The sequence below is a fragment of the Sphaeramia orbicularis genome, chromosome 12 (assembly GCF_902148855.1).
Source record: "Sphaeramia orbicularis chromosome 12, fSphaOr1.1, whole genome shotgun sequence".
Classification (NCBI taxonomy): Eukaryota; Metazoa; Chordata; class Actinopteri; order Kurtiformes; family Apogonidae; genus Sphaeramia; species Sphaeramia orbicularis.
In genome coordinates, this window is record NC_043968.1 from 43,380,631 (window position 1) to 43,402,165 (window position 21,535).

At 39.0% G+C, this 21,535-nt stretch overlaps 1 protein-coding gene across 1 annotated transcript in view; it reads right to left on the reverse strand.

Moving 5' to 3' along the window:
• exoc4 (exocyst complex component 4) overlaps positions 1–21,535 on the reverse strand; it is a 129,091-nt gene that overhangs the window by 98,750 nt on the left and 8,806 nt on the right. The window contains exons 5-10 of the mRNA XM_030150321.1: positions 20,285–20,394; positions 18,038–18,138; positions 17,771–17,925; positions 12,996–13,176; positions 4,106–4,251; positions 3,788–3,876 (exon numbers count right to left, since the gene is read on the reverse strand). Of these exons, the coding sequence (XP_030006181.1) occupies positions 3,788–3,876; positions 4,106–4,251; positions 12,996–13,176; positions 17,771–17,925; positions 18,038–18,138; positions 20,285–20,394 (782 nt within the window). The remainder of the gene's footprint in view (positions 1–3,787; positions 3,877–4,105; positions 4,252–12,995; positions 13,177–17,770; positions 17,926–18,037; positions 18,139–20,284; positions 20,395–21,535) is intronic.

Below are 21,535 nucleotides of genomic sequence, written 5' to 3' on the forward strand. Positions count from 1 at the left end.
TATGATAAATCATAATTGCTAGGTCAGCGGAAGTCAAGTATTGATCATTTCACGAGACGAGTGAGCAACCTTGAATTCAGAAACCAATGAAGAAAATGAATGACTGGAAAATGAATAATTACAAAGGCAAATGAGTGATTTCACAATATAAATGGATTTAAAAGCTGTCTGATGTGTGCTATAAAAAAGGAATCATTCTAATAGATGTCATTTGCGAATAAGATTCAAAGCAGGAAAATATGGGTTAGTTTCCTTCAGAGCTATGCAAAACAAAAAGATGGAATATTACAGATATGGTTTTGCAGACGACCAATGAGAGTCATGCTTCTTTTTATGACCTCAACACCTCTCTGAAATGTCAAAGCTTTTATAAACGGTCCCTTTCCGAAAACATTATGAATTCCCCCACCAGCAATCACAATCCCAGTTTGGCCAAGGTGGGTAGATCACACATCATTTGGCAGGAACATGCTGTCTCTTCCTCTTCACCTTACAAACACACATGCACATACTTCTGCAAACACGTGGCTATCAACATCTGCTGCTTTCACCCCTGATATCCCACCCACCCACCCACTGCCACTATCACCTCCACTGCCGCCTCTCCCACTAGACATTTTTCCATTTGCACCTCTTGTCCCTCCCCTCCCCATTGGGGTGTACAAATCAGCTTGACAAGGAACACCACTTCTGGTCACCCCAAGCAGTCACTCTTGTCCTCCTCCCCCTCTCCCCCTCACTCCCTCTCTCATGGGAACACAATGCTATTATACATAAACAAGAAGCCGATAATACAATACAGCACGAGATTTTTTTTTCCCCACTTCAGACTGAGCATTAGGTATTAAGTGTTGGAGCTCAGAGAAACTATAACTTGATTGCTTCCATGGGAGGCAGACTGCAGCAGGCGCCCTGTGAACAAGTCTATTTTGAATATCAAAAGAAAAGGAGGAAATGTGTAAAATTGATTTGCAGCTGAGTTTATTATGAACACATCTTAAGAGTGGATGGAGGTCAGAGTTGGGAGTGATTCAGGAGTGGGGAAGTCTCGAGCCGGCATGTATGTTTACGTGCATATCTTGGGTAACAGGCAGCCTTTGTATATGGCTGTCACATCATGGAGTGGGAGTGGAGGTGTGTTGTCACCTCAAAGTGCCCGGAGGCAAGGCAATAACATAGGCACACAATCAAGGCCTGCAACACAAAAAGAAATAAAATCAAAAAAAGCTGTAAATGTATTACAGACCGGGTGTTACAAGACTGCAGTAGTTATTGAGATATATTCACACTTCACCTCCCAGATGACCACTGGGCCACTCAGAGTCATCCACTGCCTGCACAGACGATAGAGAGGCAATAAAAAAGCACAAGGTGAAGATGTAAAAGTCTAGTGGTTGGGATACATGTAGAGGAATAGGAGGCGATGGTAACGCATCTATGGCTAGAAAATTGTCACTTTCATCATTTATTCATAAAGAATGTGATTGAATCTGGATGAGGTTCTGTGATTCTAAAACAGTGGTTTGTGAGGACACAGAAGTCCACAATTACATGGATGAACACAGACACACACACTACACATAGTATTTAAGCTAACTAAGGATCTGATGAGTGTAGGAACACTATACATACATACACAGCAATCTGTGTACACCCAGAATGCATACTACAGACGTGGCTACATATGGAGCTGTAATAAAGTCTTTACATCAAGCATTCGATTAATTGAAGCGCTCAAGACATGCTCCAGTGGAGAAGGCAAGCAATTAAGTACACTTGTGTTTGCATGTGTGTGTGAGTCTGTGTGCATGTGCACCTGTGTCGCTGTGTTCATGTGTGTATTTATATCCACTACAGCAGGTCTTTACAACACATATGGGAACAATTACCGATATTCCAGATTAGTTTGAAATCCATAAAGATAAGTGTATGTGATTAGGTTAGAAAATCACAACATGCTCTGTACAAATACTGTTCAATAAAGTATGTGATATTTTATATCATATGATCATATAAAAACATCAGCCAACAAAGTACAAATTGCAGCAAAAACAGCAGTAGTAGTTCTGACTTTGTACTATTTAGTGCATGACCATTTTTATTCATTTATTAACGGTGCATAGCTGAATTTAAAATGAACAATCAAACTTCTATTTCCAAGGCGGTGTTGGAGAGCATCTGCCTTAATAACTATATTGACTTGAAGTAGACCACTGAGAAAAAAAAAGAAGAGTTTAGGAAACTCCAAGTTGAGAGACTAAGAGACACACATGACTAAGCTTTAAGTGTTGAGTAATCCCGAAGCCAGAAGAACTCATCAACCCAATCTCTCATTTCTAACTCTTTTCCTCTCCCTCCCTCCCCAAGTAACTTTAATTTGAAGAGAGAGAAAAAGTCCCTTTCCACACCGTCTCAATACATATTTTTCTAATTTCTTCCTTCAGAAATCTCTTAATGGCTTCTTCGCTGGACCCTGATGAAAACAATGACTTTTAACCTTCCTCTCTCCCTCCTCCTCTCCATCCATCTCTCCCCTCCCTTCATCACAGTCGACTTATTTCACTTTCTAAATGATTTCTTACTCCTTCAATCTCTTTGCAGCCATTCAGGCCTTGGCCTGGGCTTGTGGCCGGTGCTACGCATTGTGACAGGTGAAATGAAAGCCCAGAGAAATCTCATCTTCTTATAAATGCTTCGAGGCATTCAGTCAGTCAAATAATATTTTTCCCCCTTCTTTCTGAGGCACCGACAGATGGAGGAAGGAAAAAAGTGAGCTGTTATTTAAAGGCCATTTGGGGTTTTCCTTTATCCACACTTAATCAAGCCTGTTCTTTTTCTTGCAGAGGAATTGATGCAGTACATTTAACGGCATAGCTACTGTATAAAGGGTATTTGTTATTGGAAAAGGCTGTAACTGGACCTGTAACTAAAGCTTTAACTACAGAATGTGGAGTGTTTTTAAGGAAATCTAATTTATGCTACATTAAATATTTTACCCTTATTAGTCATCATTATTATGCACAGATTGTCATGGGATCATTTTTATACCACACTATAATAATTCTTACCTTTTCTGCTTTAACTAAACAATGTCAACAAGAAGCTTAGTGTAACAAAAAACAAAAGCATCAGACAAACAACACTGTCAGGCACTGCTGATTGAAACTTCAAGGTCATAGGCATAGAAATGGTGAGGGAGAGAGAGAGAGGAACAGAAGAAGAAGGAGCAGCGGAACAGCAAAAACTCTCTAGGGTCTTGCTGTGTGTGTATGAGTGAGAGGTTTTCAAGGCCTCTCCCTGTAGGCGGAATCTGCAAAGTCACCCTGCTCTCTGCCTCTCGTCAATCTCCTTTTCCATCGCAGTCTTCCTCTCCACACTCCTGTTGTCTGTTTTTTTCTTTCCTTAGTGTAACTTCTTGACCTACAATGTGCCCTTCCTTCCCTCTCCTCATCACCTAGCCTTACAGTGCCCTCATACTCTGCATTTCACCTCTACATCTACACCTCCACAAATCTCCCAATCACCCTATGGCTAAATCCTTTTACACCTTTGCTCCTCCATGGTAGTCGTACAGGACCAAATCCTGCCCTCTTCACACCTCATTCTCAAAGTTTTTTTAAAAATTTGTGTCACCTTTTGATATATCGTCTCTCTCTCCCTCCCATCATTGCTCTCCTCCCTTATTGTTACTCCTCTCTCCACCCCTCTAGCTCTTCTGATCAGCAATCTTCTACTTGTCGAACTCTAGTCTCCATTCCTCAGTTTATCTCTCCGACGCCCTCCTCACCTTGTAATTCTCCACTCTTGCTGTAGAGTTCTCGCCTCTGCTCTCTCAGGTAGGCACTCATGCTAATGGCATGAGATGATGACTCAAACCTACAAAAAGCAAAAAAGGTTCAACAAGGCAAAATACACAATACACAAAAAACACAGGAAGAATATCTACAATTGCCTTCAGCCTGAGACATTAACAGAATAATGTAATCATCTTTCAGCCTGTCCTCACTGCTAAATTTTACACATTCTTTCAGTATAACCAGGATTATTAGCTACTATATTGATTTATGGCATTTAAAAAACAGCTAGAAAATACTGAGATCCTTACTTGAAGAGTGACTGCTTGGCACGCTGTGGTTTCTTCTTAGCAAAGAAGGCAGCAAACTCACTGCCTGTGCTAGCATAGGAGAGCTGAGCCGATGGCTCAGTGGCACTGCGGCTGTTCTTCACATCCAAATACTCCATTAGCAAAACCTAGAAAACACACAGAGTACGTCAAAAGGTGTATGGAGGTTATGGGAGAATGTTCCTCAACAATGTAATATGGCTTTGAGACTTTTCAGCTGAAAACCTGAAGTTTGGCTTTTCAAGTGCCAAAAAATAATTACCTTAAAACTTTCAAAGTTTCAGGTCATGAAGCCACTGCCAGGCACTTTTTGTCATTGAGGGGCTTATATAACACATTTAACATAGCTTTCTTTTGAGTTTCCATGAGGGTCTTTTCCTTTTAAGTACTGATCTTTTCCACTTTCTTTACAGTTCTTCTTGTGTCAAGCTTTGTATCACAAAAATTCACCTGGGTTGAAGACACATTTTCATGTCATATGAAAATAAAAGGGTTTTTATTTATTACATCTCATTGTATTCCACTGTATCAAAATATATGACAATGCTTTGTCTGGAGAGACAACCTTAAAAACACAAAACAGAAAATAAACTTTGTGATAAAAAAAAAAAAAAAACATTGCCTGCGCCTTTGATGACTGCAGTAAAAATTCCTGTCCTCCATTTCCCTGATCTGTCTGTATGATCCATGGTGAAATCCATCAACGTCTTATCATGCTTCATAAAAATCTTATCAACTTCTAACAATAGCGGAGGACAACCACATTGAAACTCTGGCCAGACAGAAAGTTAACTTCCTCTACTCTATCATTCTATATTCACATTTTCTGTTGCTTTCATTGGCTCTCATTTTTCAAAATCTCTTGGTGCTTCATCTTTCATTTCTCACATTTCTATTTTCACCTTCTTGCTATGTCTACCTCAGTACATCGTTCCCTTTCTCTCACACATCCTCACTGCTCTCTCTGTGTGAATACATATGTTCTAAAATAGCCTCCCATATCTAATAGCTTCATAATTTAGCAGAGTCATTTAGTCTGTGTGTGTCTAATTCTGAGGCGCAGTGTGGGTCGGCCCAGAGTGGGACAGGAGTAATGGCCGAGCAGATGGAGATCCATCCCAACCATAATGATGTAATTAACGCTGCGGAGAGCACCCCCGTCATGCATGGGAAAACCTTCGCATGCTAGCATCAACGTTAATGCAACGTTAATACACACATTTACAATGGTCATAAGTGAGAAAATAGCGCAAAAGCTCTGGTTCTGTGTAAAATATCTTGTTTGATTGGTAAGCACAATGATTCTGTCGATTCCCATAAAATTTAACAAAAAGTTGCTTTTTCAAATCAACACACCTCCAGAAGTTATGCCCTTGGTCACAAATCTGCATTTAAATATAAACCTTAAACACATGCATGCAATCTCCCACTGCACAAAATAACAGTTGAGCACACTTCTCCATCAGTCAGCTCCAGGCCATTTCACATATGCCCTCTCCAACTGGCAACACCAGGGCCTCCGCTTGCCACTAGCCTTGTGCTGGAGCTAATCCTATCAGTGTATTAATTACTAATGATGAGCTGATGGAGCAAAACCCCCAATTGCTTGCAAGCTAACACCCAAGTAGAGTTAATGAAATGCCAGCACTGGGCTGATGAAGGGGCTCCGACCCTACTTAAATTACATTAGCCCAGAGACAGAGTGAACTTTGAAGGCAATTAACTGGACTGCTAGGAGAGATAGACGGAGGTGAGGTATGGTAAGCAGAAAGTAAAAAAGAAGGATAGAGTAAAAAAAAGAGAGATAAAGGTGGAAATGACTTGTGGGAAGAGAAAGAGCAGGGGATTATGTGTGAAGAAAACACTGGACAGAATGCTTAATAAGGAGGGAAAAAAACAACAGAGGAAAACTGTAAAGTTAAATAACAATGTTTTTAAGACTTCAAAGTAAAGTTCAAAACAAGTCCTTTTTCCCACTTATGCATAAAGGTCTTCCGAGCTAAGGGCAGGATTTTCCGGTAGACAATTTCACCAATCGATCTCAATTAGCAGCAAATCAGGTTATAGTGGAAACAAGTCGCAAAAGATTTTGTTAGTATCATTTCGAATTTGTTACTCGGGAACACGTATTTCTTTGGTCTTTATAAAGAAAAAATGTCTTTTTTTCCTCTGTAGCATGTCTTTCAAACAAACAAAACACAGCATACCTCCTTTGCATTTAGTACTCCAACTCGGACATGTATGTGAAAAGCTACAACCTCTGTTCAACTCAGTGTTTTTGACCTTATTCCAAAGAAGACAATGATCCTCATCAGCTGTTCATATAGTTAAGGGAAATTAATATTCTTTTTAGATGCAGCCATATATACGCTAATTGAAAACTGAATAGTTTTCCGATAGTGACTTGTTTGACAATGAGTAACACAGCCTCCTATTTTTATTCTTTCAAACATCTTCTTGACAAAATGAGTGATGCAATATTTGTTCATTCTCAAAAAACAACTGTACTCTCTTTTATAATGTCTAATAGTATGAATACTACCAGTCCAGAAAAGTTTCCTTTTCTTTTGGACATCCATCTTTACCAGAGAGGATTTTCTCTCTACGAACTGAGACACATATTACAAATTAATAATAATATCTAAATTGCAAAATACTTAGTAAGAGGCCTAAATTAAACATGCTGTTTACATGACAGCTGTCAAAAGTAGAATATTACTGTTAAAGTCAGCTTAGAAATGACGGCCACCAACACCATCACATTTACCAAAACAAAGCAAAACAGCTTTACAGAGACGCAACTGTCACAAATACAGACATTAACTGATTTAATATAATAAGTGATGTGAGATATAATAAGATCTAAATTATTTAAAATTTTCTTTGCTGTAGTTCTCTTGATACCTCTCCTTGGAGAATAAAATGCACAGTTCACAACAGGAAATATACCAGAGCTCTTGACTTTGGCAACAGCTAGTAACAGACAGAACCAAACCGAAACTTGAACATCTAATACTTTATATTTAGATATTTTACAGCGTTGTCTTAAAAACTTTTTCTGAGTAGCCATGTCACATTAGTTCAATTAATTTCTTCTAAAACCTCTGCAAAAAGTTTACAGAGAGTTAATGTTGAGATGGGAGGAAAGGACAGGCACTGCCTAAATTCACTAAAAATCAATATTCGTGGGTGAATCTGTGAAACACTAGAAGGGAAAAGTGATGGTAAGCAAAGACGTGATATATTGGCTCTTCACACCAGATAAGAAGAAGAAGCTCAAGAGTTCACGGATGTGTGTCTGTGCGTTTGTGTGTGTGAGTGGGCACATGCAAACACATCTTTTTCAAGGGCTCTCCTGACAAAGACAATCATTTCCACCACAACTACTCACTGTAATTCTATCAACCAACCATGTTGTGCACTTGAGTGGCTTGGTGTTGTCCCAAACTTGGGGCTGAGTGCTAAGTTCTATTAAGCAGAGAACAGCTTCATGGAAGTCAGCCTCCGTAATTCACTATCAGCACTCCCATTTATTTCTTCCCATCCAAATGTCCTGATGTCAACCGTTGTGCTCAGAAAAGATGCATAATCATCTTCCATCCTGTCCATTAAGGCTCTAACACCCAACAAATCGGGGAAATTAGAAGAGCATCACTCAGAGCTTTGCAGGTGGGCACTCGTCATAGGATGAATTCGGCAGTCAATTTGGTGAAATTAAAGAAATAATAGATAATTTTCTTTTTCCTTGTTCCCATCCTTTTATATTTATTAAGACATCCTTAAAGCAGCCCAGAGAACAATCTCAACACTTTGTTCTTTTCTCAAGGCTTTATTGAAATCGGCTTTTTCCCACTAAATCCCTTGGCTGGTGTCTTGTCACAAAACATATTGACTGATATCCCTTGCCACTAGCAGCACATTAAAGCCCAAAGTGTCCTTGGTCGTCAAAGAAAAGGTTCTGTATACACCCTGTATTGATTGTGTTCCAGAAACTTCAATAACTTTCACAAGTTCTGACAAACCTTCAGTCACATCTCCAACAGCAGCACTGAGCACTCTGCTAACCAGTGGGGCGTCCCACCTGAGGTGTACCATCTAGTCAATCTTTTGAAGGCTATCGTGTTGACAGAAGAAAGGAGTGCCAGCATGTTCACTGAAACCTATTTTATTTGTCTGTGTGTCCTTGACTTGTTCCCTGTTAGTTTTAATATAAAACCATTTATGTGTATTTACGAGAATAACACAACAGGGTTTTCATGCATACAATCCTGCCAGAGCATGTGTTTAATTTTTTAGCCAAATAAGAAATCTATGTAGCAGCAATTTATACACTTTAACTGCGTAGAGAAAAAAAAACCTAAGAAGAGACATTAAATAAGTCTTTACATACCTAAATATACCAGCAGGTGTATTAGTCCCAGTAACTGGTTTAAACAATAGCTGAGCTTTATTATAACAGTAGCCTTTAAACTAATGGTCAGTTCATCTTTAATTGCTCAATGAAACTGCAATGAATAATGTGTGTCAAAAACATCATTTAGATCTGACCTAAAAATAACATTGTCTATATCAACATGGTTTATATTAAAATTCCACTTCAATGCTACAAAAACATATTTTACTGATCACATTTTGATGCACCAGATTTAAAGAATGTGGTGAAAGGAGACTTTTCAATGACAGTGACGGCAGACTTCACTGCACACCAGTGAAATGTAAATATGACAGCGGTTTATAAATGTGACACATTGATTAAAATGTTGGGTGAAAACAAGGTAGCAATGTCTGAGCTTCACATCTAATTAAAAGAGATCATTGTCTTCTTACCGCTCTCTGGCAGTTCATTTCAGCTCATTTTCACTCTGCTGATGAACTGAGACCAGACACTGTATATGTAAGCCACTTGTACACATTTACATTTGAAAAAAGTGTGACAGAAGTCACACTACTTCCTTCTCTGATCTATGGTGATGCAATTCTCTTAAACAAACCAGGCTTTCACTAAAGTCTTGGCCCTCTTTGAATCTATATAAAAAAAATGCATGAATGTGACCAGACAGGACATGTAAATATTAATGGATATCAGATGGTTCTGCTTAAAAAAAAAAAAAAAATCAATGAGGTGTCAAAACAAACAGTCTATCCAAAACTCCAGAAAATTCACAACACTGAGAGAAGACAGCATTTTAAAATGTACTGCCTGACAGAACACATCAAAGATGGGAAAGGTACCCAAACATCAGCCTTGTGAAAGTTTTCTTTTTAGATTTTACTTTGGAGTCCACATCAAAGTTTCTATGATCTAGAAATGAGCTTTAAAAAGGAGATAGTAAGAATCTATCCATATTTTTGAATGCAGGCTCAAAGATCTTTGACTGCAGAAAGCAAGCCACTCATTAAAACTGTGATTTGTACTCTACTCACACACCCACAGCAGACAACGGCCATTGCAGTCACCCAACCACAAATCCTTGCAGAATGCGCAAATGGCGAGCTAATTAACAAACTCACACGCCTCAAACCAAATGACGACAAGGTCAAAGGGTGATGGACGTTGGGAGCCAGAGACATTCCATGCTAAATATATATTAAATAACACTCCCACTGCGTGATCCTAATGAAGAATGCATGGAGAGGTTTATGAACTGTGATCTTTTTGTGAACTATGTTACCCAATTACCCGACTTCCATCTCATTAATGATTCAGAGGAAACTTGTGGATTTTCTTGCTTGGTACATAATGTTTTGATTTTTTAACTCATAGAATATCACACTACATCTGCCAGGCAAACAGTGTGTCTAAATAGTTTAATGTTTCTATACCATATGTTTCTTGAAAAGGGAAGAATATTAAACATTCATGGATGGATAAAATTACAGTCACTGCTATATCTTTCAGAAATCACTTCGAAGAATAGGATGATTTCTGATGAAAAAGGAAAAACTAGACAATGACAGAAAGCATCATAGGCATGCTGCTCATGCTGCATAAATTCAATAACGGCATGAATAACTAATTCATCTAATAGTATATATGAAGCGAAGTGTAGGCATTGAAATTTATTCTGCACCAATACTACTGATTTGCACCAAGCTTTTGTGCTTAAATCAATACTTCCACAGCAAAATCATCAACCAGAGAAAGCATCTCAAGCATTTCTGAACAGGGATTAGAACCATTACATGAATCCTGACTTTCAAAACCTTGTTTACCTACTTCTATTTCTAAGCCTACTGGTCCTCCATCACATACTGATGTACAGCATTTCTCAGCCAAGGCCTTGTAACTGGGTGCACCCCATGTTTCTGTCGGCTCATGAATCTGTCTGCTGGTATGTCATGTGGAAAGGTCAACCTGGTTTCTCCACCTCTCAAAGTGGGGAAAAATAACACCCAGCTCAAGGTTTCTGTACACGTCAAAAACGTGAACTTCAATAAGTAAGAGGTGCAAGAGGGACAAGGAATTAATTGATTTTGCTGTAAAGAAGATAAAATAACATAAGGCAGTTCTACTAGTTCTGAAATAAAATCAGGAGTTTTATCAACTTTCAGTTTTCAACAGTTACACTGAATGATGTCTTCTGAATCATACTAACTGGACACCTCATATATGCAAGCAAGAAACCACTTTCCATCTGTCTTGTCTTAACGAGATGCCCACGTATTTCCAAACCATGTGGAAGGTGTTGCCAAACTGTAGTAGTACAACTTTTAAATTGGATAGTTTTCGGGCAACAGTTAACTGCTGTTTTAAAAAATTCATGCATTGCATTTCAATAAAAAAAGGAGCTACAGTAGTTAATGTAGAACTGAAGGAAAACAAACTCAAGAGAGATGCATGATAAAGGGCTAACAGAGATCATAACCAAATTCTGGCCAATGCTGAGTAGGTTTCGGCTCCTCTGTGGGTCTTAAGACATGAGATAAGAACTGGCTCAGTATCCAATAAAATTTAACAGAGACACTGAGGGAGCAGTAAGAATTTAATTTCTCTCATTGCTGATATGTGACTCTCTAAGACAGAGTGGGCTAAACGAAGGGGGTGAAAGGGACTGTGGGAGTTGTGAGAGAAAAAGAAAGCAAGATAATGAGATTAAGAAGGAAATTACAAGGAGCAAGAAGGGTATGCACAAGGTATTGAGAAATTGAGAAACTGTATTACAGATGCAGCCGGAATGATGCTGAAGAAGAAAGAAGCAGGGGAAATGGAAATGGAGAGCAGGAATGAACAGGCAAGAGATGAGAGAACTGGCAAGAGGGAGGGCAGGATGGACGAGGGGCCTCTATATTGATACAATCGGTCAGGAAATAATAACACGAGTGAGTGAATAAGAAAACCTCGTTTCACGTAATGAGTATTCTAATCAAGAGATTACATTATCTCACATCACAGAGACATGGGAGTGTGGAGCCCCTGGCAACTGGGTGATGGCAGTGGCCGCATGCTGTGGAATGGCTTAATACCTTCTATAACAACACTACACTACAGTGGAGAGCATGCCTATGGACATATGCACATTCACTCCCAGGGAAACAAGCACATGTGGCTTTATTTATAAATTAATGCTGTGAATTCAGCAACTCCAATTGTTGAAAGAAGGTAAAGCATCAGTTTTATATAAACACATCAAAAGATGTGACTAAGGCTGATGCATCCATTTTCGTGTACAACTGTGTACAAGTGGGTTTGTCCTCCTTTTTTTTTCCATTTTCCAAAAAAATATATCCAATGTGTCATTATTACAGATCATTATTACCATAACTATGCAAAAAAAATTTTGAAAAGCTAGTGCAAATAATAAATAAACAGTACTGGAAAAGTATTCAAATGTTTTCTCTACAATGAGCTCAGTTTAATTTGGCTGAGGTGGTGCCCCAGTTAAGCTCATTTTTCATGTTGCCACAAAATATCTTAGTGATTGTGAATTAGCGTGAAATAAATTAGTAAAAGAAATATGTTGATGAAATCTTGCTATTGATCACCATGGAAACAGTCAAAGCACTCAAGACACTGAGAAAACCTGCTTCCAACCACAGTCCCCTCCAGGAAAAAAAAGACCCAGAGTTGATATATATGTTAATATACTTTGCATGTTACAGACAAGCAAGGAAAAAGCCTTTCAAAATTAAGCAGAGGGCACCTTGTCTGCCTCCTGCTTTCTCACAAGTTGAAGTGGAGCCATAAACACAAGAAAAGCTTTAGAAAAAGCCACAGGTGAAAACTGCACAGCTCCCAGTGAGGAAACGCATCAGAGAAAGGAGAAAGATGTACTGCTGGCTTTTAAAAAAACAGAGAGAAAGACTCACACATCAAGTACCAAGAGAGCAACGATTGCCATAGATTCACCATAGGTCAGTGCAACAGCTGCTCATCCCCTCAGCCAATCAAACAGGAGCAGAGTGCAAGAACTGAGCATAAATAAATGCCAATTAAAGAACCTCAAATTCATTAATCCAAGCAATCAAGCCTCCCCTGTCTTTGCCTCTTTCTATTTCTTGCTGACAGACTGAATGCCATCTATCACCACTGCCAGTTTCTCCACTGATTAATTTACTGTAAAAGAAGGTGAATTCATTTGGGGTTTTAAGCGCTGGGTAGAAAATAAATGAAGGACAAACATCTCTCTGTGGCTGTGGATGAAAATAAAAGCCCGAGGGTATTTCAGCAAGGAATGGCAAGAGATTGAACCACTTTCAACATGGACGCACCTTGTTAAAAGGTGCAGGGCTTCAATATGGCACTATACTTGTGAACCTATTGGATTCTTGGACAGATATGAAATATATTAATAGCATGTATGTAACTAAGCAGTCTCAGTTTCAAAGTATGATCAGTCCCCATACATTTTCCTTCATAACTGTAATATCTGACCTGCAGCACCGTCTGGATCTTGGCAGAAACATCCGCCTGGTCATACAGCTTTATTCCTTCTTCCTGAGCCCCGCCTGGGCACTGGACTGCAATCTGCTGCAGGTGGGCCAACACCACACTGTGAGCCTGGGCCACTGCCTTAAACTTATCAAACAGAAGCTCCAGCAGTTCCAGCAACAGCCTGCAGAGGGAGCCAGAGAGAACAGAAAGGGAGACAGTAGTGAAGGGGTAGAGGGACAAACCACAGGAGATTAACAAGTAAAGAGAAGGAGACAAGAGGGAATTTACAACTTATAAAATATACTGCATTTAGAGTTACAGATAAAATGAGTAGTGACCCTTGATTTTATGAACATTATTCTATAGTTTCATCTACAACAACCTAAAATAAGAGCCAAGACAAAACCACAGACAGTTTGACACATAAAAGACAAAAAGAACATCAAGCATCTTAGTAAGTTGCCGGTACACCAAAGGCCTCCAAAACAGCCTCAGTCCACCTGCATAACGAACACTATTTTTCCAAGAGATATCCCCAATGGATTTTTTGATGATTAAGACAGAGAGCAGTGTCTAACAAAATCTCCCATAGGTGTTCAGTTGTGTTAAGATCAAGTGACTATGCAGGCGTATGATTCACCGCATTTTTACACTCGTCAAAATATTCACTGACCCCTCCTGTCTTATGGATGGTTGCACTGTCATCCCATCAGGCCTGTTGTTTAATTTGCGACCCATCCATATTCTGTATAACAGCACTACATTTACTAGAGAAAATCAATTCACGACTGAGGGGGAAATGGATACCTAGTGCCAGGAACAGCAGTTAACAGATTTTTTTTTCTATCGCTGATAATTTTTTTTACTGTCCAGTACTTTGTGCTGTTATTTTTTAACCAAAAATATTTTAACAGTCTAGATGCAATGTTTTTATAAAATGTAACTACTGATCCTAATTTAATTTTATTAAAAATATGGGTGGAAAGTGCAATACTTTCAGTACATCCTGATATGAATTTGATTGTTGTGTATTTCCATCCTATAGCAATAACACACAGCACCTGGATATCAACAAGGCTGCCCAACCTGGCCTTAAAAATGAACAACTTCTCTCATTAGACCTTAAATGACTGGCTGCAAAAGAGAGCGCTCCCCAAACCAAACTGACATACCACTTGATCTGAGTGCAACACTCTGGATTGGAACCTCACAGTTGCCTCATCTACACTAATGCTTTCATACAACTTTCCGAGACCTGCTTTCTGTACAAGGACAAAGCTTTCAAAGTTAAGAGGGAACAGGAGGTTACATTAGCCGAGTCTGAATGAGTACCTTGTGCAGCTATGCTACTGAGTGCCCACTCTATTTTAGTGGCGGTATTAGAGGTAATATTAAATTATTGTCACACTGTTTGTGTAACGTTGGTTTTTATTAATACTCTGCTCTACTATATAATTGTTGAATTTATTTGGTTGAGCAAAAAAATTCCAACGTAAAGTTAAAAAAAAATTGGCACACTGAGGTCCATGAGTTTAAAGAAATCTCTCCTATGGTAGCTTTGAGCGATAATAAAAACTTTTATAACCATACTACAAAGATTATTACACTTCTAAAACAAAATTCTGAAAAGATTTCCCTCTATATTTATGACTATATTCCTTTTAGTTCTTTACTGTGAAAATTTAGCACAGAAAATCCAAGGTAAACTGGACACTAAATTAATCAGTACTATTTTAAAAAGGCATTCTAAATGTTTAGGCTGATCATAAAACCTCAATAAACTACAACAAAATTAGCAAAGGTCTAACTTCTTATCAACCACCTACTACAATGTCTACTGGTGGTTCTACATACCTGAGCTCTAACCCTATCTCTGTCAAGACAATACAAATTAAGCCCATTTAAATATGGCAAGAAAAGAAAGAATGGCGAAAGTTTTGGGAAGCGGCCAAGGTTTTCTGGAAAGGTATAAGGATAATATAGAGGCAAGACAGATGTTTCACTAGGGGGCATTTTGGTTGGCTGTCTGTCATGACAGTGGCAGTAGCAGCAAGTAAATGTTATTAATGGAGAGGAAAGCAGGCACAAATCACTATGAGCTATAAATCTGTGAATGGAAGATGTTCATGAGACGAAGCGAGGAGCTGCGAAACGCCGATGACTGGGAGAATCTTCCTGTCTCATGCTCTCTTTTTTCTCTCATGTATAAACATTAGGGACTGACAAGAAAAAGGATACATAGTGAATCCCAACCTTCAGAAACTGACAATATATGACCATATATGCATACAGATGGACATCTTTGAAATTTATGGCTCTGACCTTGTCACCTCATCTATCTGTTTAATCTGGAAGCACTTTTCAAATAACCGCAACATATTCACAGAAGCACACACACAAAAACAGTGCAGACAGCCCAGTCCTCCTCATTATCTCCCAGTGGAGGCCATCCTAATCCATACTGCCTGTTCTTTGAGCCCTCACTACTCATTTCCCCTCAGGATCGAAGCTGATACAAACATGTATAGCTGCCGAGCAGTCAGGGGAGACAGTGGGGAACAACCACGTGAACATACAGTCCCTGACTAAGTGACCAGCAGTGCAACGGCATTGTGTGTGTTTCATTTTGTAAAGATGGTCACAGTGTCACATTAAATTAACAATAAGTTGGTTGTCAGTCACAGATAATTATATTATGTAGGAGCCTAGATATTTTAAAGGAACCATTTTGAAATCTGTGACAGTATGTCCTTATATACAACTGACAGAGGCTGCAGCAATTTTTTTTTTACAAAGAAGCAAGTAATCAATTTCGTGTGATCGATGTAATTTTTGTGTTTTACATTACTGAGCTTTTTATTTCAATGTTCTTTGGTCACTGAAGCACTGCTTTACTTTGAATCACCTCTCTCTCTCCCTAAGGGGCTCAGGTTAGACCCTCAATCTCCTATTTACTAAAAACAAAGAAATGAAGCTATGTGCTGTAAGGTATGAAAAAAAATCTAATATGTGTTAAGTGAGTCCAGTTTGATGTAAATCAAACTTAAACCGTCACAGATCTGCAGTGCATGCTGATAGCTTTGGTTGATGTGGAGACCCGTGCAGAGTATCTTCCTGAAAGTCAGATCTGGTATTAAGAGTCAGAAAGGAAAGTCACTTCTACCACAGCTGATCACAAAGAATGTGAATGAGAACATAAAGCTCATATCTAGTTACAGATTGCCACATTAGGTGTAAAGCGCTGAAGTGTTGCCTGTTGGAATGCTGCTGCAATAAAATATAGTGTGCAATCTGCAAGTTGTTCCCTACAGTGGTACACTGGTTGGAGTTTCCATAGCAACAAGCTTTGACTTTAAATTGAAGTGAACATAGGCAGAACTAGGTGTGTATGTATCCAAATACAAACGCACACACAAAGCTCCTAGTGTTCGCCAAATGCAATTCTGCATGCTGTGACACAAATGCAGTGTTAGGCGCACAAATGCACACGAAGGCAAACTTAAAACAATCTGTAAGAGGTAGAGTTGGGAATGAGCTACATGGTGGCCTATTACACTGAGGTCAGATGAGATTCAGCAGGCAACAGGAGAGGAAAGGCAGACGAGGCCGAAGAGAACATCCCTGACAGAAAACAAGACGTTCCTCTTAAATGGTTCAGGATCAGTGGACTGAGACCTGCGCTTCCTGAGTCTGCTCTCTGTATGTGTGTGTCTGCAGGCACTGACGTGACTGCTTTTAAAATGCAGTAGTCTCAAAGGCAGGTGTGAAATTGTTTGTGTGTGTGTATATAGTAGCTGTTTAACCATGACTTGTCTAGGTTTAAAGCAGCAGAGTATCTGTTTTCATGGTCTGAAGCAGGTGTGTCTGCAGTCCTTGCCTTTACTATGTTTCATACCTGGTTGACTGTCTGACTATCAACACCCTGGGACCGCATTCAAAACATGCTGTCTACTGTCTTCCCTGTCAGCTGTAAAAACAACTAAAAGTGCATATATGACAAAGCGATCCATGACTAATATCGAAATAAATGTAACATTAATAAACAATTGTACGATGTCAGTAAGGTTAGATAGATTCTAATTAATACACAGATTCTTACAAACCACTGGAGACAGTGGCCACCTTGTTTGTAATCACAGACTCTATTGGGAATAAAAAATGCAGAAAAATAAGCAAGAGGGCAGACTTTACATGGATATAGCAATGAGGCGATTAAATCTGCTAACTTCATCAAGCATTTTACACTGACTAATGTAACTTACATCTGGCTTTTATTTTGTTATAGATTTAACAGATTCCCTCACTGCATTATAGGCTGTATATAAAGATACACATAGAGATAACATTTGTGTTCAAGCAATCATTATTTATCATTATTCACTGATATAAATACAGGTTACTAGCAATTATAATAACCACTCTCTAAGAGACAATCAGATGTGCAGAAATAATTCAATTAGGCAGCTGGCCACTATGAGGATGTCCCATTCCCATATGCCTACAGTACGTATTCTGGCTACAAATTCCAACAGAGAAGCAACATGACAGCTCCTATAACTATAAGATTGTGACTTGATGCAGCCTCTCACCATTCTTATAAAGAGTCTATGGTTGCAATCATATGATGTCCATTCTTCACAATAAATTCACTACTGTCCTCAAACCATTTCTGACCTGCATTAATCTTTGCCCTTTAAGGCATTGCTCTCCAAATTTAGTAAGCTCCATAGTATGTTTATTATGCCTTCCTTATCTTCCCAATATTTTAGCTGTACCTTGGCTGGCTCTCCTGTCCAAGGTTTTCTCCTCGCTGGTAGGCATGGTCTGCTATCTGAGTGGTGGACCTCTTGACAATCTGTTTAAGCTCGGGTTCCAGTCGCTCCATTATGGCTTTGATGGTTTCTGGGATTTTCTTTAGTTTGGCCAAAGCCTGAAGATAACAAAAAATACAAACCTGAAGTGAGTACATTTCAAAAAAGGCTGAATAAATGTAACATCACTGAAATGTGACTATTCACAGTGAGATGTTTTCAGGAATGCACCTTAATAAGTATGCCCATGAATTCAGCACTGTTCTCCTCTGGATCTACCTCTGGAGGGTCAGCTTGGTTCAACTCTCGCACGTCCTGCTGCAGTTCACGCACTAAAATAGAAAATGCATATACACACTCACAGGTCAGCACATAAAGTCAAAACAAACACATATTTCGAAGCAACTATGTTGAACTTGTAATGCAAATTTAATTAACTGTAAAAGTGATGAAGATAGTGATGACACTGCACACTCTAAATAATTGTAGTTTTGTTTTGTTGATATGCTCTTTGGACCAGAAGGCCCCTTATCAAAAACCTACCATTCAATTCATTATGTGGCATAAAAAAAGATGCTCTTTGCGTTTGGCTTGATATACCGGGGGCCTCCGGATGTGTTTTTAATATTTTAGCACAATTTCCCAAACAATGGCTTTGTACAACTGTAACAATGAAGATTCAACCATGCCTTTTACAATAATCTAGCACAAACACATAAATTATAGCTTTAGCTATTATTATGTTAATTTTTAAACACACACCTGCAACTACCCCCCCGCCCCACACTCTCTCCATCAGACTTAGCCACATTAGCGGCTAAATTGAGAGTGGCAGCATCAGATGATGCTCTAATTTCCATTAGATGGGGCCTCCCAATTCCCCATCAAAGCATGTTAAGAGAGTTAATGTTTATGGCAAGTTAATGGACTTTGGGTGTATTTCCTCATTTCCCCCGTTCCAACTGTAGTTTGTGTAATAATTATGACAATTACTAGCTACAAATGAGGTGTTCTAATGCTATTAGGCAAAATGGCAAGCAAGGCCACTGATGGAAGCTGGCTGCTGTGTTGTGACCACGGTTGTTACCATGACAGTGCAGAGGCACTTATCGCCTGGCAGTACCTAATTGCAAGTGTTTTCTTTGCATAATGTGGGAAAGGCTGTGGTTTAGCTTTTATTTTTAGGCCCACAGGGAGGGTGAATTGAAAGACATTTCCTATGCCATAGTTGGATTTTGTACTTTTGTATATTGGAGGTCATTGCACTGAGAACTAAAGTGAGATTAGTTAGAAAAAGAGGTGAAGTCAAAGAAAAGGAGATAAATAAAAACAGAAACAATTGCAACTTTTCAATTAAACAACTCGTGAATAGCATAGAAATGTTTGTCACGCATTAGCTTTAGAGACCTTGTTTGTCAAATACAGTCATATGCTAATGTTCTTAATCTGTTTGTGCCACACCAGTAAGGTTCAAGTAGCAATAAGATAATATGTTTGTGAATACTGAGAGGTATGCATGGTGTGTGGTTGCTTGGCATCCACAAAGCTCAAACGAACGGTGAACCACTAGCTTAGAATGCCAAGAGTGGGTGGTAAAAAAAAGTGCCAGGCTTAATATAAAAACTCAGAAACATCAAGGGAACACCAAGTTATTGCAGGATTAAGTTTTTTCATTATCTTCTTGTTTGCGTTCCTCTGTGCTCTGCCTGGAAGGAATGCAGAGCTGACTCTACACCCCTACAACCAAGAGAGAATTCATATGTTCTTGAATACTGTTACTGTACAGTGTGCGTTATCACTTCCTGTTAAGTGCTGGATACCAGTTGGAGCATAATGAATGCTGTTCCCCTGCTGCGCTGACAGAGATGCAGGGTGACTAATGGTGCACACAGAGGGCATGAGATAATTATAATGTTAGTAGAGAAATGTATATAATGATCATAGATGTTGTGACATTTATTGCAAGGATAGAAGTGTGGGTGTGCAGAGGTTTGTGTGTATATGTGTAATAATGCATCAATGATGGTAAGAGTTTAGTGTGCTTTGTGTGCTGTGTAATACAATGTGTGTGTACATGTGTCTTTACATATGTGCATGAAGGGGGTGAACACACACCCTTAATGACATGCAAATGGGTGTAAGACAGAGTGATGCTAATGGCTTCTTTATCGCAAAAAGTATGAGCACAGTGAAACTAAAAATCCAAACTGGAATCTAATATAACTTAATTATCCAAAGAGACCAGGAACACTTTTTGGTTGACATTTTTATCTGTACACTATTCTAATCCTAATGTATGTGACTGCAATGGAAGTAAATCAAATAATGCTAGTTTAATTCTCCCTTAAAGTTGGTGCTTCTTGCCTCTATTTTCCTCCACTTCATCATGTTTTGAGTCTTATGCCAAGCTACCAGTCATTTCTTTGTTCATTTTTCCCTCTCCCTCCCTTGTCTAATAATGTTCAGAAGACTATATACCACTGCTGGAGCCAGGTGTGCTGAACTGTGAAGAATCTAAAAGCTTGCGTGGAGTGGAAAGGCTGCTGACATCCAAAACAGGCAATGGAGAAGTGTCTTTCATTGTGGAGCTGGAAACCAGAGAAAAAAAAAATCACATGATTAGAAGAATAAAATTACTGCTATTAACACATTTTATTATTGTTTTCCTGTATTGAAAAAAATATTATTCAAAATACCATCAATCGTAAGCAAACACTGTCTCCAAAGGTAATGTGAAATATATCAAATAAATACCATAATTCTGAAGTAATGGCTTCTTCTCTGTATACAAAAGTTTAGTATGCAGTAACAGAAGTGCACCCACCCGCCAGTCCTTCACTAACAAAAACAATTTTGTGTTATAACAAAAAGCCTTACATCTCTGGGTGGGATTGGTTCTGCTTTCCAATGAGCCATTTATCAAGCCTTAAGCTGGAGGTGGAAGCAATCCAGCTCCTTTAAGTTGGGCGGTATAAACACAGTGTGCCTGCTAAGTGAGTGGGGTGTATGGAGGCTGGCTTGTTGTTAGAGGCGACCTAATACAGGGAGGCCAGGACCTGTCACTGGCTGACCCTCAGTAATAAATCACCGCATCTCACAAACCACCACCACCACCATAATTACTGCACCCCACAGACACACAAACAAACACACATACACACCCCTGTAAAAGCACAAACACAAACGCTGAATGCTTTACACAAAACACCAGAGAAGCAAAACAGCGTCTTCAAAGCCGTAATGCTGCATTATCCCTAATAACTTACACAGATGCATCTTAAAACTCAAAAATAGGCATTTAGCTCATAAAGGTAGAGCTTAAGTTATTCTCCTAACAGCTCTGCAACTGCTGTATCATTTAAAGCCTCACTGGTGTCACACAGGAACTATGCATATTGAATTCTGATACTCTTTTTATTATTTGCTAGTAATTGCAAACTGGCATCTTTTGAGTTTGTGCCTGTGAAATCAAACTAAAATACAGTGTATGTACATTGTGTAAGCCTGATGTTCATACAGTAAAATCTTCATTGCTCAAAGTATGAACTGCATTTCATTTCATATACATAAATTTGTATTCCTCTTTACAGTAGATGATGTAGGGGTATTCAGACTAGAGATCACCAAGTACAAACAAAGAAGTTGAGCCACATGTTAGACAAAGTCTAATTTGTTTTTGTCAGTAATTGGCTTGGTGTCCATACAGTAAATAATTGCTAAGCTGCATCT